Genomic DNA, 26,942 nt, shown 5'->3' on the forward strand with positions numbered 1-26,942 from the left:
TTGGAAGGAGACTACTGAATGTAGTAATCTTACATCACCAAATCATATTACTTATAAAATTATGCACTATGAATTTTAAATAAATTTGTGCTTTAGACCACTGCCAAGATATGTGGCAACGATTCTGAGAATATCGATGCTGTATAAACCAACAATGCATCCCTAATGATCTAGGGGCATACAGCAGACACAATATACACATTAAGCAAACTCCCCCAATATAGTGTGGTACCTTTCCTGTTAAGAGAAGCACTCTTGTCTCTTCTGAAATGTAGCTTTTGTCATTACAGAAGTCCTATTTTGAAAAAAGAACAAAAAACAACCAAATAGAACACTTTCATCATCTAAACAATATCTTCAGGCTCTTCCCTACAAGCAGCAATTGTACTTGTGCAGGAGGTCCATTTTTCCCTTCCTTGGTATGTGCTAATTGAATGACCCCAACAAACGGTGTATAACTTGGCAAGAACTTTTCTGTAGAGTAATATCCTTACCCCTTTAGCATTTCACATTTTTGCTTGTTCATTTTAAGTAGCCCTGGATGTTCTAGATCTCACTATGTAGATCAGGTTGGCCTTGAACTCAAGAGATCCTCCTGCCTCTGATTTCACAGTGCTGGGAATAAAGACTTGTAGCACCACAACTGGAAATACCTAGTGTGTGTTTTGCCTGCATTTTGTAAGTTCACCATTTGTATGTAGTGCCTGTAAAAAACTCACTCTAACATTTTAAAGAAACTATATTCCTAGTCTTTCTTACTGTTTACAGTATTATCACCACAATCTACTTTCCAGTTGATAAAGCAGACAGTATGTATTTGTTGGTACTTTAATTTTATTTTTGAAACAGTCTTATGTACACCAGCTGTTGGGTTCCTGATCTCCTAATACCATGTCAGGCTTATCCTAGGCACTTATATAAGGAACTCCATACTCTATTTCAATTATCATTATTAAAAATACAAGAACCCGTCTTAACATTTTGAGCTGGGTACAGTGATGTATGCTTATATACCCATTACTGGGAGATTGTGGCAAAAGTATAACTCAAGTTTAAGGCCAGCCTGAGCTATAATGACCCTGTGTCAAAAAACAGGTATGGGCTGGAGATATGGCTCAGCAGTTATGAGCACTGGCTGCTCTTCCGAGGTTCTTTGTTCAATTCCCAGAATTGGCTCACAAACATCTGTAATGGAATAAGATTCCAACTTCTGGTGTGCACGAAGGTACATAAAATATATAAATATTAAAAGAAATAAAAAATTTGTTTAATTTGTAGAACTATAAGACCTATGTTCAAATCATAAAAACAAACTCACCACAATACAACTAAGTCGACATAACATTCCCTAACAGTATTGATACTAGTCAATAAATAAATCAATTGTGAACACTGATATTTTGCTGAATTATATCGATGTATATATAAAACATATTTTGGGGGGTGAGGGATTGGGAAGGAACCCTTATGGACATGGAAACTCACTATGTAGACTAGGCTAGCCTTGGACTCAGAGGTCCAACTTGCCTCAAAATGGTGGGATTAAAGGGGTGTACCATTATGACCAACTAAAAGTTTCATTTCTCCTTATTAAATATTCTGGATGTTAAAAATAAAGTACAGAAGCCAGGCGGTGGTGGCACATGCTTTTAATCCTAGTACTTGGGCGTCAGAGGCAGGAGGTTGTCTGTGAGTTGGAGACCAGCCTGGTCTATAAGAGCTAGTTCCATGGATGTCAATAAGGAGGCCTCTGCACTCCAGGGAGCCTCTGGTGGTGGATTAGTATTTTTCCCTGGTGCAAGAAGGGACTTTGAGAGCCCATCCCATATGAAGGGTTACACTCTGGCCCTGGACACATGGGGAAGGGCCCAGGACCAGCATAGGAAGACTTGGTGGACTTTGCAGAGCCCCGGTTGAGGGCCCTACCCTGCCTGGGGAGTGGTGGGTGGATGGGGTGGGGGAGGAAGTTTGGGGTTAGGGGAGGGAGAGGGAGAAGGGACTTGAAATAAGCTTGTTCCCTAACTAGAACTAATAATAATAATAATAATAAAAAAAGAGCTAGTTCCAGGACAGACCCCCAAAACTATAAAGTACAACAGGTGTTAACTGAAGCAACAAGTATCTGTAGCATCTAGAATTCAAGAGAAGTTTGTGTAACACAGCAATACCTAATTGGGGGGAGTGGGCATGCAAAGGTGGCCACATTCAAAGTACAGGACATATATGCATAAAAATGGCCTTATGTAGCACTGTTTAAAACTATGTTTTTTTTTTTAGGAAATGTATCTACATGTAGTTATGATAGATCTGAACAGGGGGCTTAACTGTACCTAAGAGGATTCTATGTTTTGCTTTGCTTCCCTCCTATCCCCAACATACCCTGGGTCTTGTTACGTGATTCAGCTTCAGCTCCTTAGTGCTAAGCTTGGACTAGAAGTGTTTGCCACCATGTCCAATTCAGCTATGCAATTTCGTTGACAAAAAAAGCTTTTATGTAGCTAAAATAATGGTTCAAAATTCTAGACACCAAAATTTACTTTCTTTGCTTAAGAAGAAATATCACCACCTCAACAGACTTGCATATGCCTGATGTTCTAGTGTTTGACAGTACCAGATTCAAAGCAGTATGCTAGTAAAAAATTGAAGGGCTAGGCACGGTGATGCATACCTTTAGTCCCATCATTTAAGAGGCAGAGGCTAGTTGGATCTGAATTCTAGGACAGCCATAGCTACACAAAGAAGCACTGATTTGGGGGGTGGGAGGTGTTACACGGAATGGGACAAGGCTGACTGGGCCAGCAAGATGTCTCAGTGGGTGGGATTGCTTGTTAGAGGCCTCCAGTATAAGTCTGACACCTGTAACCCACATGGAAGGAGAATGCCTACTCAAGTTGTTCATGAACTCACACTGTATTTCACACACAGATGTATTTGTAATTATGTAACTACAAACATCCTAACATCTTGTTTTGCTTGTCCTTTATTTCAAAAAAAAAAAAAAAAAGAAAAGAAAAAAAAAGAACAGGGTTTCTCTGTCCTGGAACTTGCTTTGCTGAGATTAAATGATTGTGATACCACGCCTTTAATGTGTTAGGCAAATATTCTAACATCTTAGCCCATCCATCCATGAATCCATCCTTTGACCTTCTATACGTCTTTATGTCTTTGTCTATCCATCCATACTTCCTCTGGCCTTGAAATCATGATGTTCCAGCTTCAGCTTTCCCAGTGTACACCTTGCCTGACAACATTGTCCATTCTGTACAAATGTTCTCTTTAGCTCAGAATAGAGCTCACTGTGGAGCTTCTTGCCTAGCATGTACAAGGTCCTAAGTATAAATCTCAAAACACAAGTACACACAATAAAAGAAACATTCAAGCAGTTGTTTTAATAAAAAAAGGCTAACATCATTTTAAAATGTCACTAGCGTTGAATGAAATTGAAATCACCTTTAGTGCAATAGAAAATTGGAGTGAGGAAAATTACCTTTTCAGGTTGTGTGAAGAACTTTGTTGGGAGGACCGGGTCCTTAGGGGAGTCTGCATTGCACATAGCACTTTTACTATTTATAACACACAGAGCCACATCACAGACTGTATACAGTTTCTAGAGAATAAAAGAAGGACAATTGCATAGCTTCCATGATTACATGATAATCACAAGTACCAAATCCATCAGATAACATAAATTCAAGTTGAAAAAGACATGTCACCACTTGCTCCTGGAACAGTTCAGCATTCTTCAGAATCCCCGTAAAGAAGGCAAACCAAAAGGGTATCCATATTCTCTAGCTCACTAGAAAGAAGTTTCTAACATGAGACTGCTCTATGTTCTATCAGTTTGTATCTTCCTGCCTAAGTGTTAGTGCCTTTTTGAATATTAAACGCTTCCAGGAAAACAAATTTTGTGAGTATAGGCGTTAAAAAGAAACTCAAAATTGGGGCTGGAGAGAAGGCTCAGGAGTTAACAGCACTTGTTGTTCCTGTAGACATGGATCTGGTTACCAACAACTACATGGTAACTCACAAACATCCATGACTCCAGTTCCGGAGGACTCAGCTCCTCTTTCTGACCTCCATGGGCAGCAGGCAAACACTTGGTACATTTATACATGCAAAATACTCATATACATTTAAAAATATCTGAAAATTTTAAGTGACTATAAATATATTTTAATAGACACTGTTATTTAAACTATTTGGCAACTGCAAGTTGGCTGATGTATTTTCCTTTGACATCCATTGCCTAACACTTGTTTTACCTCATTCGTCTTAGATTCATCTGGAGACTGGGCATCTCTGGTCAGTTTGATGTTCTCTGCCATTTTCTTCATAAAGGCATGGCTGTTGTTTTCATTCTTTGTCATTAAGACTTCAAGCATAAACCACAGGCACCTAAATAAAAAACACAAAGAGAATAAATGAAGATTTTTTTTGCCTAATGGATTAGTAAGTCTGAGAAGCTTGGTGTCTCCATAAAGTAAAAACAAAATAGTGACCTATCATTTTATTAATTCAAGTTAATTTTTTTTTTTTTTTTGAGACAGGGTATCTTACAACCCAAGCTGGTGTCCAACTCACTATGTAGCTTAGTTATGTCTCATCTTCCTGCCCCTATGTCCTCAGTGTTAAAATTATAGGTATGAGCCATATGTGGCTCACAAAACATTTAAAATAAAACACAGCTAAATTTGAGAACTTCTGGCAGTTCTATGAGGTACATAACACTTAGAGTGTGGTGTGTTTTTACACACCACAGTGGAGATGAACAAATCAATACACCACCACACATCCTCAGCACTATTTGCTACTTGGCATGTAACTGAGAGGACAGCATCTTACTGGTATGTAACTGTGATGTGTGAATAACATGTATGAGACTACAGTGTGTGATAAACAGCCATGCATCTAAGTGGTACCTTGTAAAATACATAAACTGTAAGAATGGGACAAACAAGTGAGTTTTCAAAGGAAGAATGAACCCCAAATTGACAAATATGGTGAAAGAGTTTGTTTTCTGCCAAGTTCCCAAAATGATTTATAGATCAGAATACGTGCTTTACTCCATTGAAAAGGTAGAATTAATTTGATAACAATTTATGTGAGGGTCTGGGCATGTAGCCATGGAGTTTCATCTCTGGCGATGCACAAACCAGGCGTGGTAACACACATCTGAGAGGTGGAGGCTAACACACATCTGAGAGGTGGAGGCTCAAGGAGTCCTTACTACATAGCTGGTTTGAGCCTACACTGGGCTACAAGAGACCTTGCTTCTTCTTCTTCTTCTTTTTTTTTTTAAACATAAGGACTTCTTTGCCTGTATTAAATGTTGTAGGAGGCTAGATTAACAGTTTACATGAAAAGTGAAAATATCCACATTTGTTAACTCTGGCAGAGTCATGTCTAGATTACTACTGGACTCTGAACATTCAAAGCAGTAAAACAGAAAAATGCAACAAATACAAAAATCACCCCTATTTTATACTCAAAGAACGTCCTAGAAACTTTTTTTCTTTTTATTAGAGTCAAATCCTTATGTTACTAACATAAAAAGATGGATCAGTCTTTAAAACCTGATCTGATTTTATACTTTTAATAAAGACATGTAATATAAGCATGAGCAAACTTCACCTGAGTGACTGTGTGTGCATGCAGAACTATCTGAACAACCAGCTGTACTGTGTGAAGGTGATCACACTGGATTTATGCATTGTTTAAGGGTGAGGCACTCAGCTTGCTGAAGTGGACACCTCATTACTTCTCTGGATTCTCAGAATCCTAACATTCTATTAATTTGCAAGATTCTTATTTTTATTTTATGTGCATTGGTGTATTGCCTGCATGTATATCAGTGTGAGGGTGTTGGGTTCCCTGAAACTGGAGTTACAGACAGTTGTGAGCTGCCATGTGGGCGCTGGGAATTGAACCCAGGACCTCTGGAAGAGCAGCCAGTGCTCTAAACTGCTGAGCCCTCTCTCCAGCCCCAACTTGCAAAATCCTTGATCCTTTTACAAAGAACAGCAAATTAGAATTACTGTTGGGAGATAACAGCTCTTGAGAAGAAGCTATTTTCAACCTTTACTCTGTTCATATCACCACTCTAGCACTCTTAGGGAAGAATTTGTTCCTATATAATGAAAAACAGAAGTTACAAGACCACTGATTTCAATTTTAGTCCCAATGACTTCTTGCACAGTACTGGTTCCATATCAAAACTACATTAAAAAACAGATGTGGCCCCTCCTCTTCTCCTTCCTCTCCCCTTCTTGCTCTTACCTTCTCTCTGTCTCTGTCTCCCGCCACCCTATAATAAACTGGTTAATGTACTCTCAAAAAAACAAGCATATGTGTGTATGCTCTTATCTCTGATAAGAGATCTGCAACGCTGAGAATTTCCTGCCACAGAGTGCATGTCAGAGCTGCAGATGAACACTACTGCACCAGCATCACTAATATATGTAACCCTCCCACAACTGCCTGGCTAGCTAAGTACTCCTAAAAAAATTTGTACTGTGGACAAGTGAAAGCCAAATAAATACACAGAACAATGGGGGAAAGTTTGTATTGCTTCAAAGTTTCTTAGATGTGTCCCTACCCCCAGGGTTTCTCTGTGTGACAGACAGTCCTGGCTGTCCTGGAAATCACTCTGTAGACCAGGACTGGCCTTGAACTCACAAAGATCCACCTTTTCCAAGCGCTGGTATTAAAGGTGTGCACCACCCAGCATTTAGAGGTCTTTATGCACAATTCTCACTTAATTCACTCATCCTACACCGTTTCTAAAACTGTATTATAAATACTTCATTCAAGTGTTTCGCAATTATTTGCAGACTTGCCCCAGAACATTTCACACATGGATACATACTTCTTGAGATTTCTTTTTTTAAAATTTGAGCTTTTATTTATATCTACTTAGAGATAAGAAAATATTTAAATAAGTAACATTTTTTAGATTATCATATGATTACATCATTTCTCTCTTCCTTTTCCTTCCTTCAACTCCTCTCATGTATATAACATTGCTTGCTGTCTTTCAAATTTATGGCCTCCTTTAGGAAATTTTTTTCAGGGGTGATAAAGTTTTTTTTTTTTTAACCCCTTTAGATTTCTGAGATAGAGTCTTAACTATCCCAGGCTGACTTAAACCTGCTATGTAACTGAGGATTACCTTGACTTCTGATCGAATAGTGGGATTATAGGTATATGCTGCCATGCTTGTTTTATGTGGGGCTGCGGCTCCAACCCAGAGCTTCATACACATAGATACACATGTTTCCTCTCTCCTCTGCACCCCCCCCACCCCTCTTGACTAGCTATCTGTAACTCCAGTTCCAGGGGTTCCACCATCACCTACACAGACATATATACAAGCAAAATGCCAATGTCCACAAAATTAAATTATATAAAAAGAAAAATTCCAAACAATAATAAAACTTCCAATGAGAATAATGATAAAGATGAAGAATGAACATAATTCGCTAAATTCCTAAAACACACAACTTACTCTTTTATATCACGAAGTTGATCAACATCTTGTGACCTTGTGAAATCAGGATCATGGGCTAGCAGGTGAATCATGTATGGGACCACATACTCAGGCAGCAGTGACAATAATTTCTCTAAAATAAAAAATCAGAACAGCTTTTATAAATTCCTTCATTTTTCCAGTTCTATTTGCTTCTGTTTTTCTCTCAGGTATTTACAAACAGAAGGAAAAGTGTGTTCAGATGACAGTGTAATATTTTTACTTTGATCCTAAAAGAAATCAAAGTCAAGATAAATTACATAGTAGATGACTGGAACAGTTAGGGGAATAAAAGCATATACTTTTGAGCAATGTGTGCAAATTAAACCACACTGCTGGTTGCATAAGAAAATATAGTTACCAGAACAATTTATTTATTTATTTTTTCCAGGACAGGGCTTCTCTGTGAAACAGCCTTGGTTATCCTGGAACTTGCTTTGTAGTCCCAGCTGGCCTCCAACTCACAGACATCCACCTGCCTCCCTCCGCCTCCCAAGTGCTGGGAATCACCACTAAGCTACCTAAAACAATTTAAAGCTAAATATCATTCCAATACAAGAATTCAGTTTATACACATACTACAACTATAACAACAACATTCTATAAAGATAACTATTTTAGTATAAACAACAGTGGAAATGTTGAGTGCCCCTCCTGAACTACTGAGGCAGTCTGAATGTAATTGGCACCGTAAACTTATAGGGAGTGACAGTATTAGGAGGTGTGGCCTTGTTGGAGAAGTGTGTCGTTGTGAGGATGGGCTTTGAAGTCTCATATATGATCAAGCCACACCTAGTGTCCCAATTCACTTTCTGTTGTCTGTAGGATCAAGATGTAGCTCCTTCTCCATTTTCAGATTCTATTCCAGCACCATGCCTGCCTGCATGCCCCACAATAATGGACTAAGCAGGATGAAACTGTAAGCCACCCAATCAAAAGATTTCCTTTATAAGAGTTGCCGTTGTCATGGTGTCTGTTCCTGGCAATAGAAACCCTAACTAGAACAACAATTATATACATACCAGTAGCCATAGGGTTCTGTTTAATGTACTCCCTGCGTATGCTGATGTTCTTCAGCAAACACTGGCGTGCGTGTGCTCTTCTTTCCTTCACAGGATCTTTGGCACACAAGGCAAAGATTGCCATATACTCCAATGGGAGCAGTAACTTCACAAGTGCCTTATGAAGCTTCTGGGCAAATATTTGCCTTACTTGGTAGCACTCATCCTATATCAGCACAAAACAAAAATGCACAAGATGGGTAAACATTTGTTTATATACATGCACGCATCTTAAAATCATTTTATTTGTTAAAAAAAATATAATGGCCAAGTGTCACTGGTGGACACCTTTAATCCCAGCACTCAGGAGGCAGAAGCAGTGAGTTCCAGGATAGCCAGGGATTCACAGATAAACCCTATCTCAATAAACAAAACAAAAATTTAAAATGATTATATTTGAGCATTTGAAATAAACTCTTCTGTCTATATATCCACATATTAAATGGGTCTGTACTCAATGAGAAGTAAATGCATTCAACTTTGAGGACAAGGATTTGAAAGAAGTTTTCCACTTACATTAATAACAAGTGCACAGAGCTGAAACTGTTCTGGGGTAATAATTTCGTGGTAGCAAGGTTCCTGAGCAAGCTTCATTATGGCACTACCAGCAGCTAATCGCAAGCGAGACATATCAGATTTACTATAAACAAACAGAAAGAAATAAACATTTCTTATAAACATTATTACACATAAAATTCTCTGACTGCTTTTTGAGTATGAGATTGATAGTAGGTAACTTAATGTGCAAATAAAGTCAGTAATGTTGTGTATATGAACTAAACCCAGAGAAAATGCTCAAGTCAACTGTGGCTTCTACCCTTTAACCTTTCACCCAACAGAGCAATTCTTACTTTACCAATCAAACTACTTACAATGCTAAGCAAAGCTAGTTTCATCACAATCTGTATCCCTTATGTCAAGAACACTATTCATTGTGAAAACTTGATTTAAACAAACCAAAGGAGAAGCCAATCATCACATCATTTTATATCTATTTACTATGTCACATACATTATACACATAATTAGACTCAACATTAATCCCACACATTTTATGAATAGCAGTCAATTATAAAGAACCAGATGTTTCAAAGGAAAAGGTAGATATAGAGAATAGAATATGGCTATATGTATATTTTACATGACACTCACTCTGGAGACCAGGCTGGCCTCGAACTCACAGAGATCCGCCTGCCTCTGTCTCCCGAGTGCTGGGATTAAAGCCGTGTGCCACCAACACCCGGCTATGTTTCATGAATATTTGAAAGGAAAGATATAAAAGTTTCATAGTTCCATGAGAATAATAAGGACAGAATCCATTTTCTTAATTCCCACTATATCAAGAAATCCCTAAATTTTTTTCAGCATGATAGGGAAAGAGGTATTACTTAAGTTTAGACCACATTACTTAGTTTAAATGCACAAATAGTTAAAACATTTTTTTTTTCCAGGTCAACTGGTAGTATTTAGCCTTCAGCTCCACTGTGGATTGTGCCCATGACTTCTTTACAAAGTACTTCAAAACACTGTAAAGGCATGCCAAATACTGCCAACCTAGCTCTAATCACTGTTTTTGCATATCACATTTTTAAATCAAAGCATGAAGCATAATGAGCTAATTGTCTATATTTCCTCTACAAGCAAATTATATATTTTTAGAGGAAACAATGTTATTAAAAAAATACACAGCAGTACCTAGTATCCAACAGTACTTAACAAATACTGAATGCATGAAAAAAAAATGGACTTTGTCCTCTCGCACAAACTGATGTAAAAATCATGAGTTATCTGTTGCTGCTCTTGATATCAAGTATTTGCAAGAAATAAAGGACTTGACATTTTCTTCAAATAAGGAACAAAAAGGAGACAGTAATTTCACTACATTACAGGGTGATCTATTTTTGCTACACTTTCATAGTGATACAAAAAGTAGAAATTCAACAAATAACAGTTTGATTATTCACCAAATGTTTACTAACACTGAGAGGATTATAATGAAAAGTTTATTAGCAGACATTCATTCTTCAATGTATTCAAGAGAGAGGTAACTCCTAAGCTTGCAGTGCAATGACATGCAGTATTAGTTAGGGAAAGAACTCTATCTTCTTTTACCCAACCTGAGGGACAAGGAAACTAGGAAGAAGAATGCTCACCTGATCCTCTTCTGCTCTGTCAGGTCACCCTCACTAACCAACATCGCTGATAATAACCGAAGAGTTGAGTTGGCAGATTTAGACTGGTTGTTTTTCATACCCAACAGCCACCTTACCAGAAGTTTAATTGCCTGTACCTATAAGATATTAACATGCTAAAAAAAGAGAGCAACTTAAAATTCCAATTAAAGGGAATATTGTTTTTAACTAATTTGAGTAATGACTCTACTTATCCCTATCAGCAGATATTTTATTTCTAAAGGTAATGGGATAGGAAGAGTAAGAATTAACATCATTCTCTGTTCAATCTGTAGATGAACTTCTTCCATAGCTATACATGTTCTTATTCCCACACAGAAGGCAAACGATACACATTACTACAGAGGTTACTAGAGATCAGGCAGATGGGAGGAGAGAAGAATGGGTGCTAACTGGCACAGCAATGTACTTGTATAAAAGTAGTAATTTTGGGGGCACGCCTTTAATCCCACCACTCAGGAGTTAGAGGTCAGCCTGGTCCAGAGACTGAGTTCCAGGACAGTTAGGGCTACACAGAGAAACCCGGTCTTAAACAAACAAACAAAGGGGGAGTTTATTTGTTTAAGTGTCTCTACAAGGCCCTAGATGCCCTATAACTCACTATGTAGACCAGGCTATCTTACAATCCATAGATGCACGCGCCTCCTGAGGGCTTCGCTTAAAGGCCTGTGTCCTCAGTCTAAGTAGGAACTTTAATTTTAATCATAATTTGATGGGGAATGTCCTTCTGTATATGTTTCTCTTATTGGTTGATGAATAAAACTTGATTGGCCAGTAGCCAGGCAGGATTCATAGGCAGGGTAAGCAGACCAGGAGAAGGCTGGGGAAAGGAAGGCAGACCGAGGACAGAAAGAGACGCCATGCTGCTGAAGGAATAACATGCCAGATTACGGGCAAGCCATGGTCTCATGGCAATACATAGATTAATAGAATGGGTTAATAATTAAGACAGAGCTAGCCAATAAGAAGCCTGAGCCATCAGCCAGACATTTTATACTTAATGTAACTCTTTGTGTGTTTATTTGGGACAAAGTGGCTGTAGGACCAGGAGGGACAGAAACCTCCATCTTCAATAATTGGATAATTGTGATTAATTAGACATTTCAAAGTAGTATAGAGGACGATGGATATTCTCAATACAAAGAAATGGTATGTGCTAAGTATCCTGATCTAATCACTATATATTAAAATGCAACTCCATAAAAAAAAATAAAAAATCCCCCCAAAACATATAAGTAGCCACTAAACCTATGCTGATTAAAAACATTGAAAGGCTTTTGTATTACTGTAGTATTAGAAAACTGTTGAATAAATCTAGTCTGGTTCACCTTAACACATCTTGACTAAAAGGGAATTTACATAATTATTTGTGGTCTCAATTACTGAATGACTGTTATCAACACACATGAAGAACTAGTTAACAATGTGTTTTACTGGCCAGCTGATAAAAATACACGATTACAAAATATTATAGGCTCACATATAATGAGCAGATAGGTCTGTACACAGTCAGTGTCAGACCTCTGACCCAGCATAGGATAGAGGTATACTGAGTATTCCAACACTCAGTATGTATGGTTAAATTCCCAGCACCAACTCACACCCCTTAAAAAAATCCACAAACATTGGCAACTACAGTTCCTTAGAGAAATACTAATTTACAATGAATTTTCCAATAAGGCACCCAAGGCATAGAGACGGGGCTCAGCAGTTCTGAGAACTACTTGGTTTTATAGAGGATCTAAGTTTGTTCCCAGCACCAACAGGGTGACTTGCAACTCTAGCTTCAGGGGGACCTGCAATCATGTGCACATGCATGCATTTGTGAGCATGTGAGCACACCCCCACCCCATAAAAAAACCACACAAACAAGTAAAAAAAGTAAAAAGAAAGCCCAGGACACCCACGAGCATTCCTTTTTCCAACATAAAGGTCATTAATACCTATCCAAATTTACCTTTGCTAGTACTTCAGGAGAAACTTCCTCATCGGGAGACCATAATTTTCCATTCTTCTCACCTGTTGACTATCGACAATTGAAGAAATTAATTTTTTCATCTTGTGTAATATACATGTGAAAATACATAGGTAAAAGAACTTAAAAATGGAGAACAAAATTAGAAGAGTCACACATTCCAATTTCAAAACATTACAAACTTACAGTAATCAAGATCACAGAGCAAAGGAACAGAAGAGGCAAAAAACCCTTTTATTGGGGGGTAGGCTGAGGTTGGGGGAGGAGGGTTGGGGGTGAGGGGAAGGAGAGGGAGAAGGGACTTGAAATAAGCTTGTTCCCTAACTAGAACTAATAAAATAAAAAACTAAAAAATTAAAAAAAAAAAAACCTTTTATTGGGCCGGGCGTTGGTGGCACATGCCTTTAATCTCAGCACTCGGGAGGCAGAGGCAGACAGATCTCTGTGAGTTCAAGACCAGCCTGGTTTACAAGAGCTAGTTCTAGGAGAGCCTCCAAAGCAACAGAGAAACCCTGTATGGGGGGGGGGGCATGGGGATGGGGGGACGGACGGGACGGACGGACGGACGGGGACGGGGGACGGGGGACGGGGACGGGGACGGGGGACGGGGGACGGGGACGGGGACGGGGACGGGGGACGGGACGGGGGACGGGGGACGGGGGGGACGGGGACGGAGGACGGGACCCTTTTATTATAAAGGTCAATTCACTTTTGACAAAAGCACAAATACCAAGTTTTGGGTAAAGAACAATTTTCTCAACAAATGGTGCTAAGAAAACTTGGAAGGAAGTAACAAACATTACCTAAAAGGAAAAGGATACTAGGTTAAAACTATAAACTCAGTAACTAACAACACCAGAAGAAATCTTTGTTACCTTGCACTCAGCAAATATTAAAGAAGGTTTTAATACACAGAATGTATAAATAAACCTTGCTGGTACAATGGTGAATGCCTGCAATCCGAGAATTAGGGAGGAAGGCAGAGCTAAAAGCCAGCTACACACAGAGTTCAAACTCAACTCAGACTACATGAGACCCTATCTCCAAATCACCAAAACTTAACACTTTCACAAAGTGAAACAACTAAAAGTACTAAAGGACCTGAGCAGATGGCTCTCCAAAAGACACACAGATGCCAAGTAAACGTACAGAAACAATAGTAAATAACATAAACAAACAAAACAAACATTTAATATTCCCTCAAAAAGCAAAACATCAAAGGTCAAAAAGGATGTAGAGAAACTAGAACCTTCAGACTAGATGGTGAAAAGATTAAAAAGGGACAGACACTATGGTAACCAGTCTTGTAATATCTAGTGTCCAACATAGAATAATCATGTGACTCAGAAATTTTACTTTTAGTTACTTATCCAAAAGATAAGAAAATGTTCTGGTTGTACATATTACATTAATTAGAACTGCCCAAAGGTAAAAACAATCCAAAACTATTAAGAGACAAACAAAATGTGAAATATACAAAGGAATATTTTTCAGCAGGAAAGAAAATACATGAAATTTTAATCAACACCACAACACAATGAATCTTGGAAATATGCCAAGTAAAAGAAGCTAGATTATAAAAGGGCAAGAACAGACAGTAAGACAGCTATAATAAATCCATAGTCAGCCTGTAGAGGTTCTGAGGAAGCTATGATGGGGGAATTGCTTAATAACAGAAGAGTGTTTCAATTTGGTAAGATAATAATATACCTCATGAATGCCAGGGAGACAGCTCAGGGAGAAAAGGCATCTGCCACTGAGCTAGACAACCTGAGTTTAATCTCCAAAACCTACATGGTGGAAGGAGAGAGCTGACTTCATTAGATGCCCTCTGACCTTCACAACACACAAATGCCCTGTGATGCACCTCTCAACTAAATAAAAACGTAATAAAACTTTGAAAGAAGGGATATTGTGCTACATGCCTTTAATTTAGCAGGCAGATCTCTGTAAGCTTGAGGCTAGACTGATCCACACAGTGTGTTCCAGACCAGACAAGCCTATATAGTAAAATAGTGTCTCCTTAAAAAAGAAAAATAACTAAGAATCAGGTTGAATATGATGTTTAATTCCAACACTTGGAAGGCAGAGGCAGGTGGATCAGCACTATGAGTTAAAGCCAACCTGGTCTACATACCCAGTTTCAGGTCAGTCAGGGCTATACAGGGAGACCATGTCTCGAAAACAAATAGAAAACTAGCCCGGGAGATGGATGGAGGATAGTGGAAGTGACTAAACAACGAGGGTGGAAACATGAGTTAAGTGAAGTCGCACACACACACACACACACACACACACACACACACACACACACACACACACACACACACACACAAACGATTATATATCAAGCGAGTTGTGGTAGCTTAGATCCCATTCTGGACAAGAACACAAACCATTCTTAACATGATGGATCACTATGAATGATTTTAGTGTTAACTTAATCCCCATCTTCTCTAACTTCAAGAAAAGGTAATCTAGACTGCTCAATGTTGCACTAAAAAGAAAGACATTTGTAAGTGTGCCTTGTGCTTGAATCCTCCCTAATTCTGTGCTGTTAGATCCCTTTTAAAACACACGGTAGGGGCTGGAGAGATGGTTCAGTGGTTAAGAACACTTGCTGCTCTTGCAAACAGCCTATATTCAGCACTCACATGGTGGCTGTCTTTATCGCCAGTTCTAGAGGACCTAGAGGATTTTCCTGGCCTCCATAGGCATTGCATATAGTGTATAGACATACATGCAGGCAGAACACCCAAACACATAAACTAAAAATAAATGGCCAGGTGGTGGTGGGGCAACACATTTAAACCTAGCATTCAGGAGGCAGAAACAGGAAAGATCTCTGGGAGTTCAAGGCCAGCCTGGTCTGCAGAGTGACTTCCAGAACAGCCAAGGCTACACAAAGAAACCCTGTCTTCAAAACAAAAAACAAAACAAAACAAAACAAAAAACAAACAAACAAAAAATCACAGACCTTTGAAAAGGTCTGTGATGATGACATAAGTCATCTCAGATCTAACATATAAAGCATGTGCCTAGGCTGAACACTGCCCCCCCCCCCGCCCCCGCCGCCATACTGAAAAAATGTTTTTGTGATAAAGACACAGACAGCCTTAAACTCATGAAGCTAAATTTAATAATTATATTAGAAACTTACCCTGTCATTCATCAGAAGATCTTTAACAATAAAGTTTGCCACCACAGATTTCATTGGAGAAGCAAACTGATCTGGTGCTAACATGGAAATGTGGCCAAGTGAAACTAACGGAGTTATAAGTTGCTCTGGTACATCAGCATTCAGACTCCTACTGAGTGGCTATGAAAACAAAACAAAACAAAAACAAATCACCAATTGGCTTTATAAGCATTTAGATGTTCTACAGTCCTCATAAATTTAACATGTCCAAGTCAATCTGTTTTACTGATATGATCATAATTAATTTTAAACATTTTAGATATTTGGTTATTTCACCTACTGAAATATAACTGTGGTGGTTCAAATGAGAATGGCTACCATAGGCTTGCATGTTTGAATGTTTGGTCCCCAGTTAATGAACTGTCTTGGGAAGGATTAGGAGATGTGGCCTTGCTGGAAGAGGTGAGTCAGTGGGGGGTGGGCCTCAATGTTTCAAAAGCATATAACTCTATCTGCTTGCAACTCCCAGACAACATGTGAGCTCTCAGATACTTCTCTAAATCGATTCTTGTCTGCCAGCTGCCATGCTCCCATCATGATGGTCATGGACTAATCCTCTGAAACTGTAAGTAAGGCCCCAATTAAATAATTTCTTTTGTAAGTTGCCTTGGTCATGGTGTCTCATCACAGTAATAAAAGAGTAACAACTAAGACAATAATTAAAGTGAAAAAAATACATAAAAAAGATAAAGGGGAAAAAAAAACCTAAATAAAAGAAGCAGAAATCAGGATATCTTTTACCAAATCTGCATTATTTTCATCTCTCTGCATTTAATTTGGTATGTTGGTGGATTTTTTTTTATGCTGATATTTTAAACAACCTTGAAAAATAAAAAGTAAAAGTTTATGGAGTCATATCATCTCCAATTTAATAAGAACATTTCAAGTTGCTTAATAACAACTCTGCCTTTGAAGAAGCAGAGTCTGTCTAAGGATCATACTCAGAGACTGACAAGAGATTAGTGTTCAGGGATGGTTGTAGGTACCTGGCAAGGAGTTCAACCATCTATCAACAGTCTGACACAACTAAAGGAGAACAGTCTCAAATATAAAACATTCTGCAATATGAAATATGTGTACCTAGATTAACAGTTGAAAATACAGTGCTGAGTAGACAAGTGCTCTGAGAACTTACATTGTAATGTAAGAATACATAGAAACAGGCTTAAAAACCTAGACTCTAGCTTTACCAAATTACAGAGACTGACACAAACCAATGGAAACATATTCTATGTACTATGTATACCTCAAAAATCTGTGCAAGCTGGACTTCCTTATTTGAGAAAATGGCATGGATACAGTGCACAGCCTGTTTTGCTTGGTGTGGAGTACCCCTCTTTGCTTTCTGATGTAAAATGGGAATTAAGGTTCTGCAAAAAAATATATAAGTAAATAAATAAATAATACAGTTGTATTTTTCTGAAGCATACAAATTCCTAACATTTCTTCCTATTCATCATTTCCCCTACTTAATCAGGTCTGTGCTGGTAGAAAAGGCTTTCTTAGAAATTATTCGATTGATAGACATTCAATTTCTCAGGGGCTATTTTAAGCGAAAAATTTTGATTTTAAAGCCAGTTCATAAAAATAGAAAAATAAACTAGTTACATGTAATTAATAATGTGAAACTTGCCCCAGGGCATATTCACATTTACCTTCTAAGTAGACATTCCTAACTTCCCGGTTCCCTTATAATTCCCTTCAGTTATTTAAAACTGAAATAACTGAAAAACCATGAAAAAAACAGTAGTAAAAGGCCAAGCTTTATTAAACAGCTGAAATGATACCAGTGAGAGTGAGTACACACAGATAGTTATGTTCAGTTTGGTAAAATGAAATTAAAAGTTTGCTTTTTCTTTTTTTTTTCTTCTGGTTTTTCAAGACAGGGTTTCTCTGAGTAGCTTTGGAGCCTATCCTAGCACTATGGTTGTAGACCAGGCTGGCCTCACAGAGATCTGCCTGGCTCTTGCTCCCGAATGCTGGGATTAAAGGCTTGCACCACCACCCCCACCACCCCCCCCCCCCCCCCCGCTCATTCGAGGTGTTTTTAACATGGATTACTTCAACTAATGAATATTAACACCCAAAAAGAGCTATTATTTATACCCATAGCAAGGATAAGAAAGAACATAACAATGTGTCAAAACTAGCAAAGGTTATATGGATAGAAAAAGGTGAAGCTGGATTAAAAGGTGAAACTGGATTTTGAAAGTAAAAATTTACTTAAAAACTGGATGGTAATGGCATACACCTTAATACCAGCACTCAAGAGGCAGAGGCAGGTGGATCTCAGTTAGAGGCCAGCTTGACTTACAAAGGGAGTTCTAGGACAAACAGGGCTGTTATACAGAGAAACCCTGTCTTGGAAAAATAAAAAGAAAAAGAAAAAAAAATCATTTAATCATTGTAGTAACATAAGACATCAAACTAAAAGTCTTTCAACAGGACAATATGGAAACAAATATAATAAAAAAAAATACAATAAATCCTGACTATATGGCAAAACATGTATATGAAGGAAATACATTAATATGAACCTACAAAGTAGGCACATACATATGTGAAGTAGAGGTATATCCTTAAAACATTAATAACAACTTTCTTTTATTTTCCTACCCTCACACATAAACACCTCATCTCCAAATGCAGGGGACACCCCGCAGCCTTATGCATGCTATATAAACACTACCATGGAGGCACACATCTAGCTTTAGTTTCAACTTTCTTTTTTTCTTTTTTTTTGGTTTTTCGAGACAGGGTTTCTTTGTGTAGTTTTAGAACCTATCCTGGCACTCGCTCTGGAGACCAGGCTGACCTCGAACTCACAGAAATCCACCTGCCTCTGCCTCCCGAGTGTTGGGATTAAAGGCGTGCACCACCAACGCCCGGGTCTAATTGTTGTTATACAGACTTCATTATAAAAGTATGTGTACATTAATCATGAAAGTTGAAACTAGAGCCGGGAGTTGGTGGCGCACGCCTTTAATCCCAGCACTCGGGAGGCACAGGAAGAGGATTTCTGTGAGTTCGAGACCAGCCTAGTCTACAAGAGCAAGTTCCAGGATAGGCTCCAAGGCCACAGAGAAACCCTGTCTTGAAAAACCAAAAAAAAAAAAAAAAAAAACCACCAAAAAAACAACAACAACAAAAATTAGAAAAGGTTCTATTTTATAGACCAAAAGGTTGATGTCACCAAATGCAAATGCCTGCTTATAACAAGAGTTCCACTTCAATAGCAACAATCAAGACCACAAGCAATACACCTCAACCAAAAACCAAACAGCCTGGAACACCGCTAGCATAATTCTGACAATGTTTATGATTGTCTCAAGCCTGTCTCCATGGAAATCTGAACTATGAGATAGGGATTTCTATGTCTAGCCCAAGCACCATTTGGTCTTTTGGTCATAAGCTCACTACTATTAAAACTGGTGAACAACTAAAGAAAATTTGCTACTATTATCAATTACAAAGCAACTAATAAGTATTTTATGAACACTATTTAAATGCCCTATTATTCTATTGGGACAGAAAGGTTGTAGCTACTGAATTTATACCCAACTTGAAACAAAAAATTGTACAATAAACGATATACCAATAATAAATATGTTACAATATGTAATTATGTTTATGTGTCTGTGTGTGGGCATGTATACTTGAGTGCAGGTGCCTGTGAAGGCCAGGGATTCAGATCTGCTGGACTTGCAATTGGCAGGCATTGTGAGTGTTGGGAACCAAACTAGGATCTTCTGCAAGAGCAGCACCGTGTGCACTTGTGGCACTTGTGGCTGAGCCACCTCTGCAGGACCACATGATACAGTTTTGACCAAGTATTAGGTATATGAAATGTTTTTCCTAAAGGCAAGCCAAAATAATACAAAAATAAAACTAATCTTTTTTTGTTTTGTTTTTTTCTAAAGTGCTATAATCCAAAGGCGCTATCAAGGTTGTTACTGCAGTCTTTATAGTGTGTTTTTGCTTTTCTGTGATTATTCCTTTCATTCCCCCACTACTCTTAAGAACAAAAGGTTTTCTTTGATTCTAAAGTTAACTATTCCATCTGTATCTATTTTTCCAATGCTTCTTTTGATACAGCATTCTTTAAAAATAGATCTCTTGCCAGGCGTTGGTGGCACAGCCTGGTCTCTAGAGCAAGTGCCAGGACAGCCTCCAAAGCTACACAGAGAAACCCTGTCTAGAAAAACCAAAAATAAAAGATCTCTTGCCTTAAAATGAGCAACTATTCTAAGTCTGGTGGAAATGCCTTAAATTTTATATCCTACTGTGTTAATGATCTTTTTCTTCTTCTGTAAATAGGGTTTTGAACCAGGAAGGATATCATGCATGCCAAGTAAGTACTCTCCCACTAGGCTGTGTCCTTAACTTTCGAACACCCTTTAAAATTTTTTTGAGACAAAGTCTTCTTGTCTAGGTTTGCAGACCTGTTCCAAGCCTACTACTAATGATCTTTTTGACTGTATGTATAGCTATATAAATGAGATCATTTTAGACCATAAGCTCTTTGAAGACAGGACTTGACTAAATCATAGAAACTAAATTTAATAAAACCTTAAGGAGTCCATAGGTCCTATAATTATTATAAGACAAATTTTGTTTGTATTTGGATTTACTATGAACTATTTCCACGTACAACGAACATCTGATGCAACAGACAATATCGACATATTCTTCGATGTCCCCCACCCTTTACCATAAGTGTAATCCTAAAATGCTAAATGAAAATATGTAAATGTACTTAATTCTTATGATTATTATCACTACTATCAAATATCAAGCAATTAATAAATATTTTATGATGTGCACTGATTAATTGCCAGATTAGACTTTTTTTGTATTGGGAAAGGAAAATCATAGCTATTGAATTTATAGCCAGTTTGAAAGAAAATACAAATACAAAGACTAGACAGATACATTAATCACAAATATAATATTTAATTCTGTGATAACTTTTTTTTGTTGTTTTTTCAAGACAGGGTTTCTCTGTGGCTTTGGAGCCTATCCTGGAACTAGCTCTTGTAGACCAGGCTGGTCTCGAACTCACAGAGATCCTCCTGTCTCTCCCTCCCAGTGCTGGGATTAAAGGCGTGCACCACCAACGCCCGGCCCTGTGATAACATTTGATTACTAAAATTTTCAAGACATCTCCTTCCAAACAAACAGTTGTACTTTGTTCTTTTACATTTATAATAATTGTGATAGGAAGGGACAGAGAAGGGGTAGAGAGACTAAGGGAGACAGAAAATTAGCACGAAAGTGGAAGTTTTTCTTTCTGTTCCCATTTTCCTCCATGAAAGGGAAATCAAGAACTATTGCTCCCGAACCCATTAACTTCTGTGTCTACCAGGTTAAAAAATATGTATACTCACGATCTTATCTGGGGAAGGTCTGTTTCTATTTTGTGGCCTGTATTTCTAAAAATTTGTATTGCAGCTTCTGCTACCTTGTCATCCTCCATTCTTAGGCACTGTAACAAGGACTCATATGTCTCTGCAGAGTGGAACGAGGTAGGATGTGTGAAAGACAGAACCTGGAGAAATAGATACACTTTTAAGAGTACAGACAAAATTTCTAACCTATTAAAAAAGGAGATTTCTTTCAACAAATAAAATGGTGTACATATACTAGCTCTACCACATGGAATACAGATTACATTATTTTAGTCACCACGGCAGTTACTTTTACTCATGAGACACTAATGAAAACAGTGCACGGAAGCTTAAAGTTACTTCCCCAAGATAGCTAATATTCCACCTTTGAATTAATCACTCATCTCTTGGTTCATACTGGTACTTAACAATAAAGAATTTCTGCTGTGTGCTCATGAGTGTGTAGGTAAATGTCTATGGATGCCCAAACACATTGTTGGGCATCCCATTCAGGAACACAGTTCAGTTTGAGACAGGGCTTCTTATTGCCTTGGAGCTCACTAAACTACATTGGCTGGCCAGTGAGCCACTGGGGCCCTCCTGTTTCTCCTTCTCCAGTGCTAGGATTACAGGCATGCTACCAGGCCAGGCATTTTTAGTTGGGTAGTAGGATCAAATTGAGGTGCTTGTGTTTTCAAAGCAATTTCTTGACCAACTGGAAAGGCGACTTTCTTTTAAAATAGTTTTATTTTATTTTATGTGCATTGATGTTTTGTCCTGCATGTGTGCCTGTTGGGTACCCTGGAATTGGAGCTACAGATAGTTGTGACCTGCCATATGGGTGCTGGGTATTGAACCTGGGTCCCATGGAAGAACAGCCTGTGATGAGGCATCTCTCCAGTCCAAAGGCTCATCATTTCTTATGGAGAATGATCTTCCAATACTAATAAGTACTCTCAGTTTATAAATATATTTAGGTATGGTCATTTTAATTTGAAATAAAAACTCCTAGTTTATTGGTCTTAACAAAAAAATTACAGCTCTGCTGTCAAAATGATAATCTGTACAGAAATATGTTAAGTGAAATCCTCACAGAAAGCTCATATACTGCAACTAGGAACAATGAAGACATTATTTTGGATTTTTAATTACAAACATAATTATTAGCTTATTTATTTGGATATGAGCCCTACCCAGTTTCTACCATTAAGGAACTAATACCAGTTTATATAAGACATGGCTACAATCTCTATAATGTGGGAATGATTAGGCTAGCCACTACCACATTCAAAAGCCACATAAAGAGGTAGAAAATTGAACAGTACAGCTTGGTGTTCTTGAAAAGTAAATATTACACACACCCTAAAGTACACAAATGGGCCCAGGGAGGTTTTTTATTTACAGAAAAGGTGGAGAATTCAGTTTTCAAAATAGACAAAGAGCAGTAGATTAAAACTCTGGGCCTCCTCTGGCTCATGTCTTTAATCCCAGGCAGAGGCAGGTGGTTCTCTGAGTTCGAGGCCATCCTGATCTACAAAGCAAATTCCAAGACAGCTACGGCTGTTACACAAAGAAACCCTGTCTCGAGGAAGGAAAAAAAAAAATTAAAACAACAAAAAAAACATCTGGGCCTCTGGGCTGGTGTCTCCTGCACTCATTAGTCTTTTCTTCACTTTGTCTTGCTGTGATTTCAATGTATTTTTGCCTCACCTTCTTTGTACTCGATTCAGTGAGAGCCCTAGTGTTGTGATTGGACAAAAGACACCATACAAGCCCTTGACAACACAGTCCTGCTCTCATATCACTCTGTAGTTTGGAACCAATCATCGCTTTCAATAGTCCTGAAAACAATTCTTACTTGCAGTCAAAGAGAAAACACTTGTAATTTCTTCCAGAAAATTTTAGTCTTTTAAATAACCTAAAATAAGCCTGCTCTTGTACACCTAAAGGAAATGTCATTATGAAACTTTGGAAATAAATGGTGTTTTAAAAATACCTTAAGAAGTTCAAGTCCTGAGCGAATGGCTGAATCTGGACTTACACCCTCCTCTTCATCGTCTGCTGTCCCTTCTATTGATTTATTCATCAATTTTACTAGTGCACTATTAAAAAAAGGAAATGTAAGTTAGTAAGACTGCTTAGACTACTAACTGAATCCCAAATGAAATATGATAAACAGAGAATCTAAAAAGACAATGGCCAAAGACGTTTCTGTAGCATGAGCATAAGTGCTGACTGCTCAATAGGTGAGATTATTGTTATATTACCCTCTCCAAAACTTAATGTGTAATAGTACCAACAATTTGACTAAAAACTAGGAGAGTAAAATAATATACTGAAATATTAATATTAGCTATCTCACTATTCATTTTTACATATAAAGACACCAATTTAAATAAAAACAATAAAAAAAGTTCTATAACTGAGTGGATGAAATTGGGAGCAAGGTGGGAGAAAGGGAGGGAGAGGGAACTAGGGTTAGTATTTAATATGAAAAAATATTTTTATTAAAAAAAAGGTTGATAATTGGGCAAATGGCCACTCCAAACAAAATTCAGATGGTAGAGCAGGCAAGGTGGCTCACTAGGTAAAGGTGCTTGCAGTCAAGCTTGATGACCTGAGTTTGACCCCTGGAACCCACATGATGGAAGGCAAGGATTCCTCAAAGTTGTTCACTGACCTCCAAATGTGTGCTACATGCAATAAATAAACATAATTTAAAGATCCAGCAGTGAACATATACAGGGAAAGTAGTATTAACTGTACTAGCAAATTAATCTATGGAATCGGGAATTCCATTCTAAGAAATTATTAACAAAGTCAATCAGAAACATACTGTATTTATAAACAGATGCAATTAGATACCATGTACCTGTAAGAAACTAATTAACCTTTCAATATATTTACCATCATAAAATAGAGTATTACTTGATCAATAAAATCACAATCTCTAATTGAATAGACCTTTTTGTTTTGTTTTGTTTTGGTTTGCTTGTTTTGCTTTTTCAAGACAGAGTTTCTTTGTGAAACAGCCCTGGCTGTCCTACCAGCCAGATGATAGTGTATAGACTTTCCCCTTTGACTTCCAGGCTGGCCTTAAACTCAGAGATCTACCTGTCTCTACCTCCTGAGTACTGGGATTAAAGGCTTGTGCCTCTAACCAGCTGACCTATTTGTTTTTGAGACAAGATTTCACATGTTATCTCAGGCTGACTTCTCTTGGAACTTCTTGAGTCAAGTTTCCTGAGTGGCAGTACTGCACAAGACTAGGATTACAAGTATCTAGTTACTTTTCCTGAGTAAACTGGTAGCATTTAAAATAAAAACAAATATGAGACCAGGAATGTAATTCGTAGGTAGAAAGATTTGCCCAACTTGTCAAGCTATGTGCCACACTGAACTGGTGGTGCTTGTCTGAAATTGCAGCACACAGGAAACTAAAGTCGGAGACCTGCTATGAGCTCAAGGCCAACATGGGCTACACAGTGAACACCTTATCAGCTAAGGTTACACTGCAAGCTGCCATCTCAAAAGAAAGGTAGGGATGGGGCTGAGGGACACATCGAGAACAATTCTTTTCCTTTAATGCCATAATTGCTTCAATCAAATTACTATGATTTGTTTTAGTAGATAGGGTCTTTGCATACTGCCCAGACTTGCCTTTAACTCAGTGTTAGTAATCTTCCTGCCTCAGTCTGAGTAGATAGGACTAATCAAAAAATTTCTGATGTTGCTGAGACAAGGGTGGCCTTAAATTCAATACATAGCAGAGGATTCTCTAGTCTCTACACAAGCTGGAATTATAGGCATGTCACCATTTCTGGCTATAGTAATAAAGGATTTTTTTTTTTTTTTTAAAGTACAAAGTATGAACCTGAATTGTGTGGTATACAACTGCAGTATTAGAACTTGGGAAGAAAACTGCAAGGCCAGAGAGCCAGCATGGACTTCATAGAAAGTAAAAACATGAGGATGTAGAGAGATGGACTGGTGATTGAGATCACACACCTCTACGCTTATACAAGATCAAGGTTCCTTCCAGAACCTATCTCAGGTGGCTCAAGACCACCCACAACTAACTTTAGCTCAAGAGATCAGACACCCTTTTCTGGCCACCAAGGGCACTACTCACCTGCACTAACCCAACAAAAACAAACTTAAAGCTAAAAATGGTATCTTTAAATGTTCAAAAGTCTTCTATTAAAAACATTCAAATTTTCTTCTCCAAACACACTCACTCACCACAAACTTATTTCATTCTTTACTTGAAGGTTCCTGTGCTTGTGGGAAATATTTACCCCTTAGATTTTCTCAACCATCAGTACAGATGAGGGTTACTGCACTTCTGCAGTCTCCTGTGCTCAAGAATACTACTTGGTTTATGTAGCTCACAATGCAGTTGTGGCTGCGGAGCAAGTCCTGAGTCTTTGGTAACCCATAGAAACTGCACTGGCCATAGTTTTTTCTCATAGTTATCGGACGTTTTTTAACTTCTGTGAGTCCTCTGCCATTTAGTCACTTCTTTACCTTTAAAGATTGGTGTGTGTGTGTGTGTGTGTGTGTGTGTGTGTGTGTGTGTGTGTGTGTGTGTGTGTGTGTGTGTGTGTGTGCCATTTAGTCACTTCTTTACCTTTAAATTGGTGTGTGTGGTGTGTGTGTGTGTGTGTGTGTGTGTGTGCCATTTAGTCACTTCTTTACCTTTAAAGATTGGTGTGTGTGTGTGTGTGTGTGTGTGTGTGTGTGTGTGTGTGTGTGTGTGTGTGTGCCTGCAGAAGCCAGAAGATGGCACTAGATGTTCTAGAGGCAGTTACAGGTGGTTATCAGCTGCCTGTTATGGGGTCTAGGAACTGAGCAAATTCCCTGCAAGAACAAAGCCCGGACAGGTAGTGCTCATTGTCAATCCTAGCACCTAGGAGGTAGATTGCATGTTAATCTCTGTGAGTTTGAGGCCAGCCAATGCCATGTAGAGAGACCCTACCAAAAGAAAGGGACGGAGGGAAAGACCAGTAAATGCTCTCAACTGCATCTTTCCAGCATCCTTGCATTTTACATGTATTTATTTATCATGTATCTGTGTGCACACACGCCACCGCCCATGTGAGGAACACTCAATTCTCCTCTACCATGTGGATTCTGGAGATCAAATTCCAATCATTAAATTTGGTGGCAAGCACCTTCATGTATTCAGATAAGACATTCATCTAACCTATATGGCTTAACATAAAAATCATTTTTAATACTCTTATTTTGTAATCCTCCTACAAAAATACTTTTCACAATTTGATGACATCATTATTTCTTCATGACTGAGTTCTTTCTTCTTACCTCTTGCCACTTCAATTTTATTTTTATTTCTGGGTATCAACCATCATTACGATGACTATTGTAGTTCTAACATTTTTAAGTAATTTCAGCATGGACAATCTTCTTCTTTTCTTTTTCTTCCTTTCTTTTTGTTTGTATTCTGAGATAGGCTTTATGTAACCCTGGTTAGCCTGGAACTCATTATGTAGGCCAGGCTAGCTCCCAAATCACAGAGATCTGCCCGCCTCTGATACCTTAGTGCTGGGATTAAAGGAGTATAAAACCATACCTGATGAATGT

General features: G+C 38.2%; 1 protein-coding gene across 3 annotated transcripts in view; it reads right to left on the minus strand.

Annotated features, from left to right (window-relative positions):
- The window catches only part of Pds5a (PDS5 cohesin associated factor A), a 100,193-nt gene that overhangs the window by 13,560 nt on the left and 59,691 nt on the right, over nt 1-26,942 (minus strand). For all 3 annotated transcript variants that reach the window (XM_027390762.2, XM_027390760.2, XM_027390764.2), the window contains exons 18-29: nt 23,335-23,440; nt 21,339-21,499; nt 17,198-17,321; nt 15,913-16,071; nt 12,735-12,803; nt 10,739-10,875; nt 9,103-9,226; nt 8,548-8,752; nt 7,505-7,619; nt 4,263-4,395; nt 3,488-3,607; nt 233-295 (exon numbers count right to left, since the gene is read on the minus strand). In XM_027390762.2, the coding sequence (XP_027246563.1) occupies nt 233-295; nt 3,488-3,607; nt 4,263-4,395; nt 7,505-7,619; nt 8,548-8,752; nt 9,103-9,226; nt 10,739-10,875; nt 12,735-12,803; nt 15,913-16,071; nt 17,198-17,321; nt 21,339-21,499; nt 23,335-23,440 (1,516 nt within the window). The remainder of the gene's footprint in view (nt 1-232; nt 296-3,487; nt 3,608-4,262; nt 4,396-7,504; nt 7,620-8,547; nt 8,753-9,102; nt 9,227-10,738; nt 10,876-12,734; nt 12,804-15,912; nt 16,072-17,197; nt 17,322-21,338; nt 21,500-23,334; nt 23,441-26,942) is intronic.

The sequence above is a fragment of the Cricetulus griseus genome, assembly GCF_003668045.3.
Source record: "Cricetulus griseus strain 17A/GY chromosome 1 unlocalized genomic scaffold, alternate assembly CriGri-PICRH-1.0 chr1_1, whole genome shotgun sequence".
In the NCBI taxonomy this organism is placed as follows: Eukaryota; Metazoa; Chordata; class Mammalia; order Rodentia; family Cricetidae; genus Cricetulus; species Cricetulus griseus.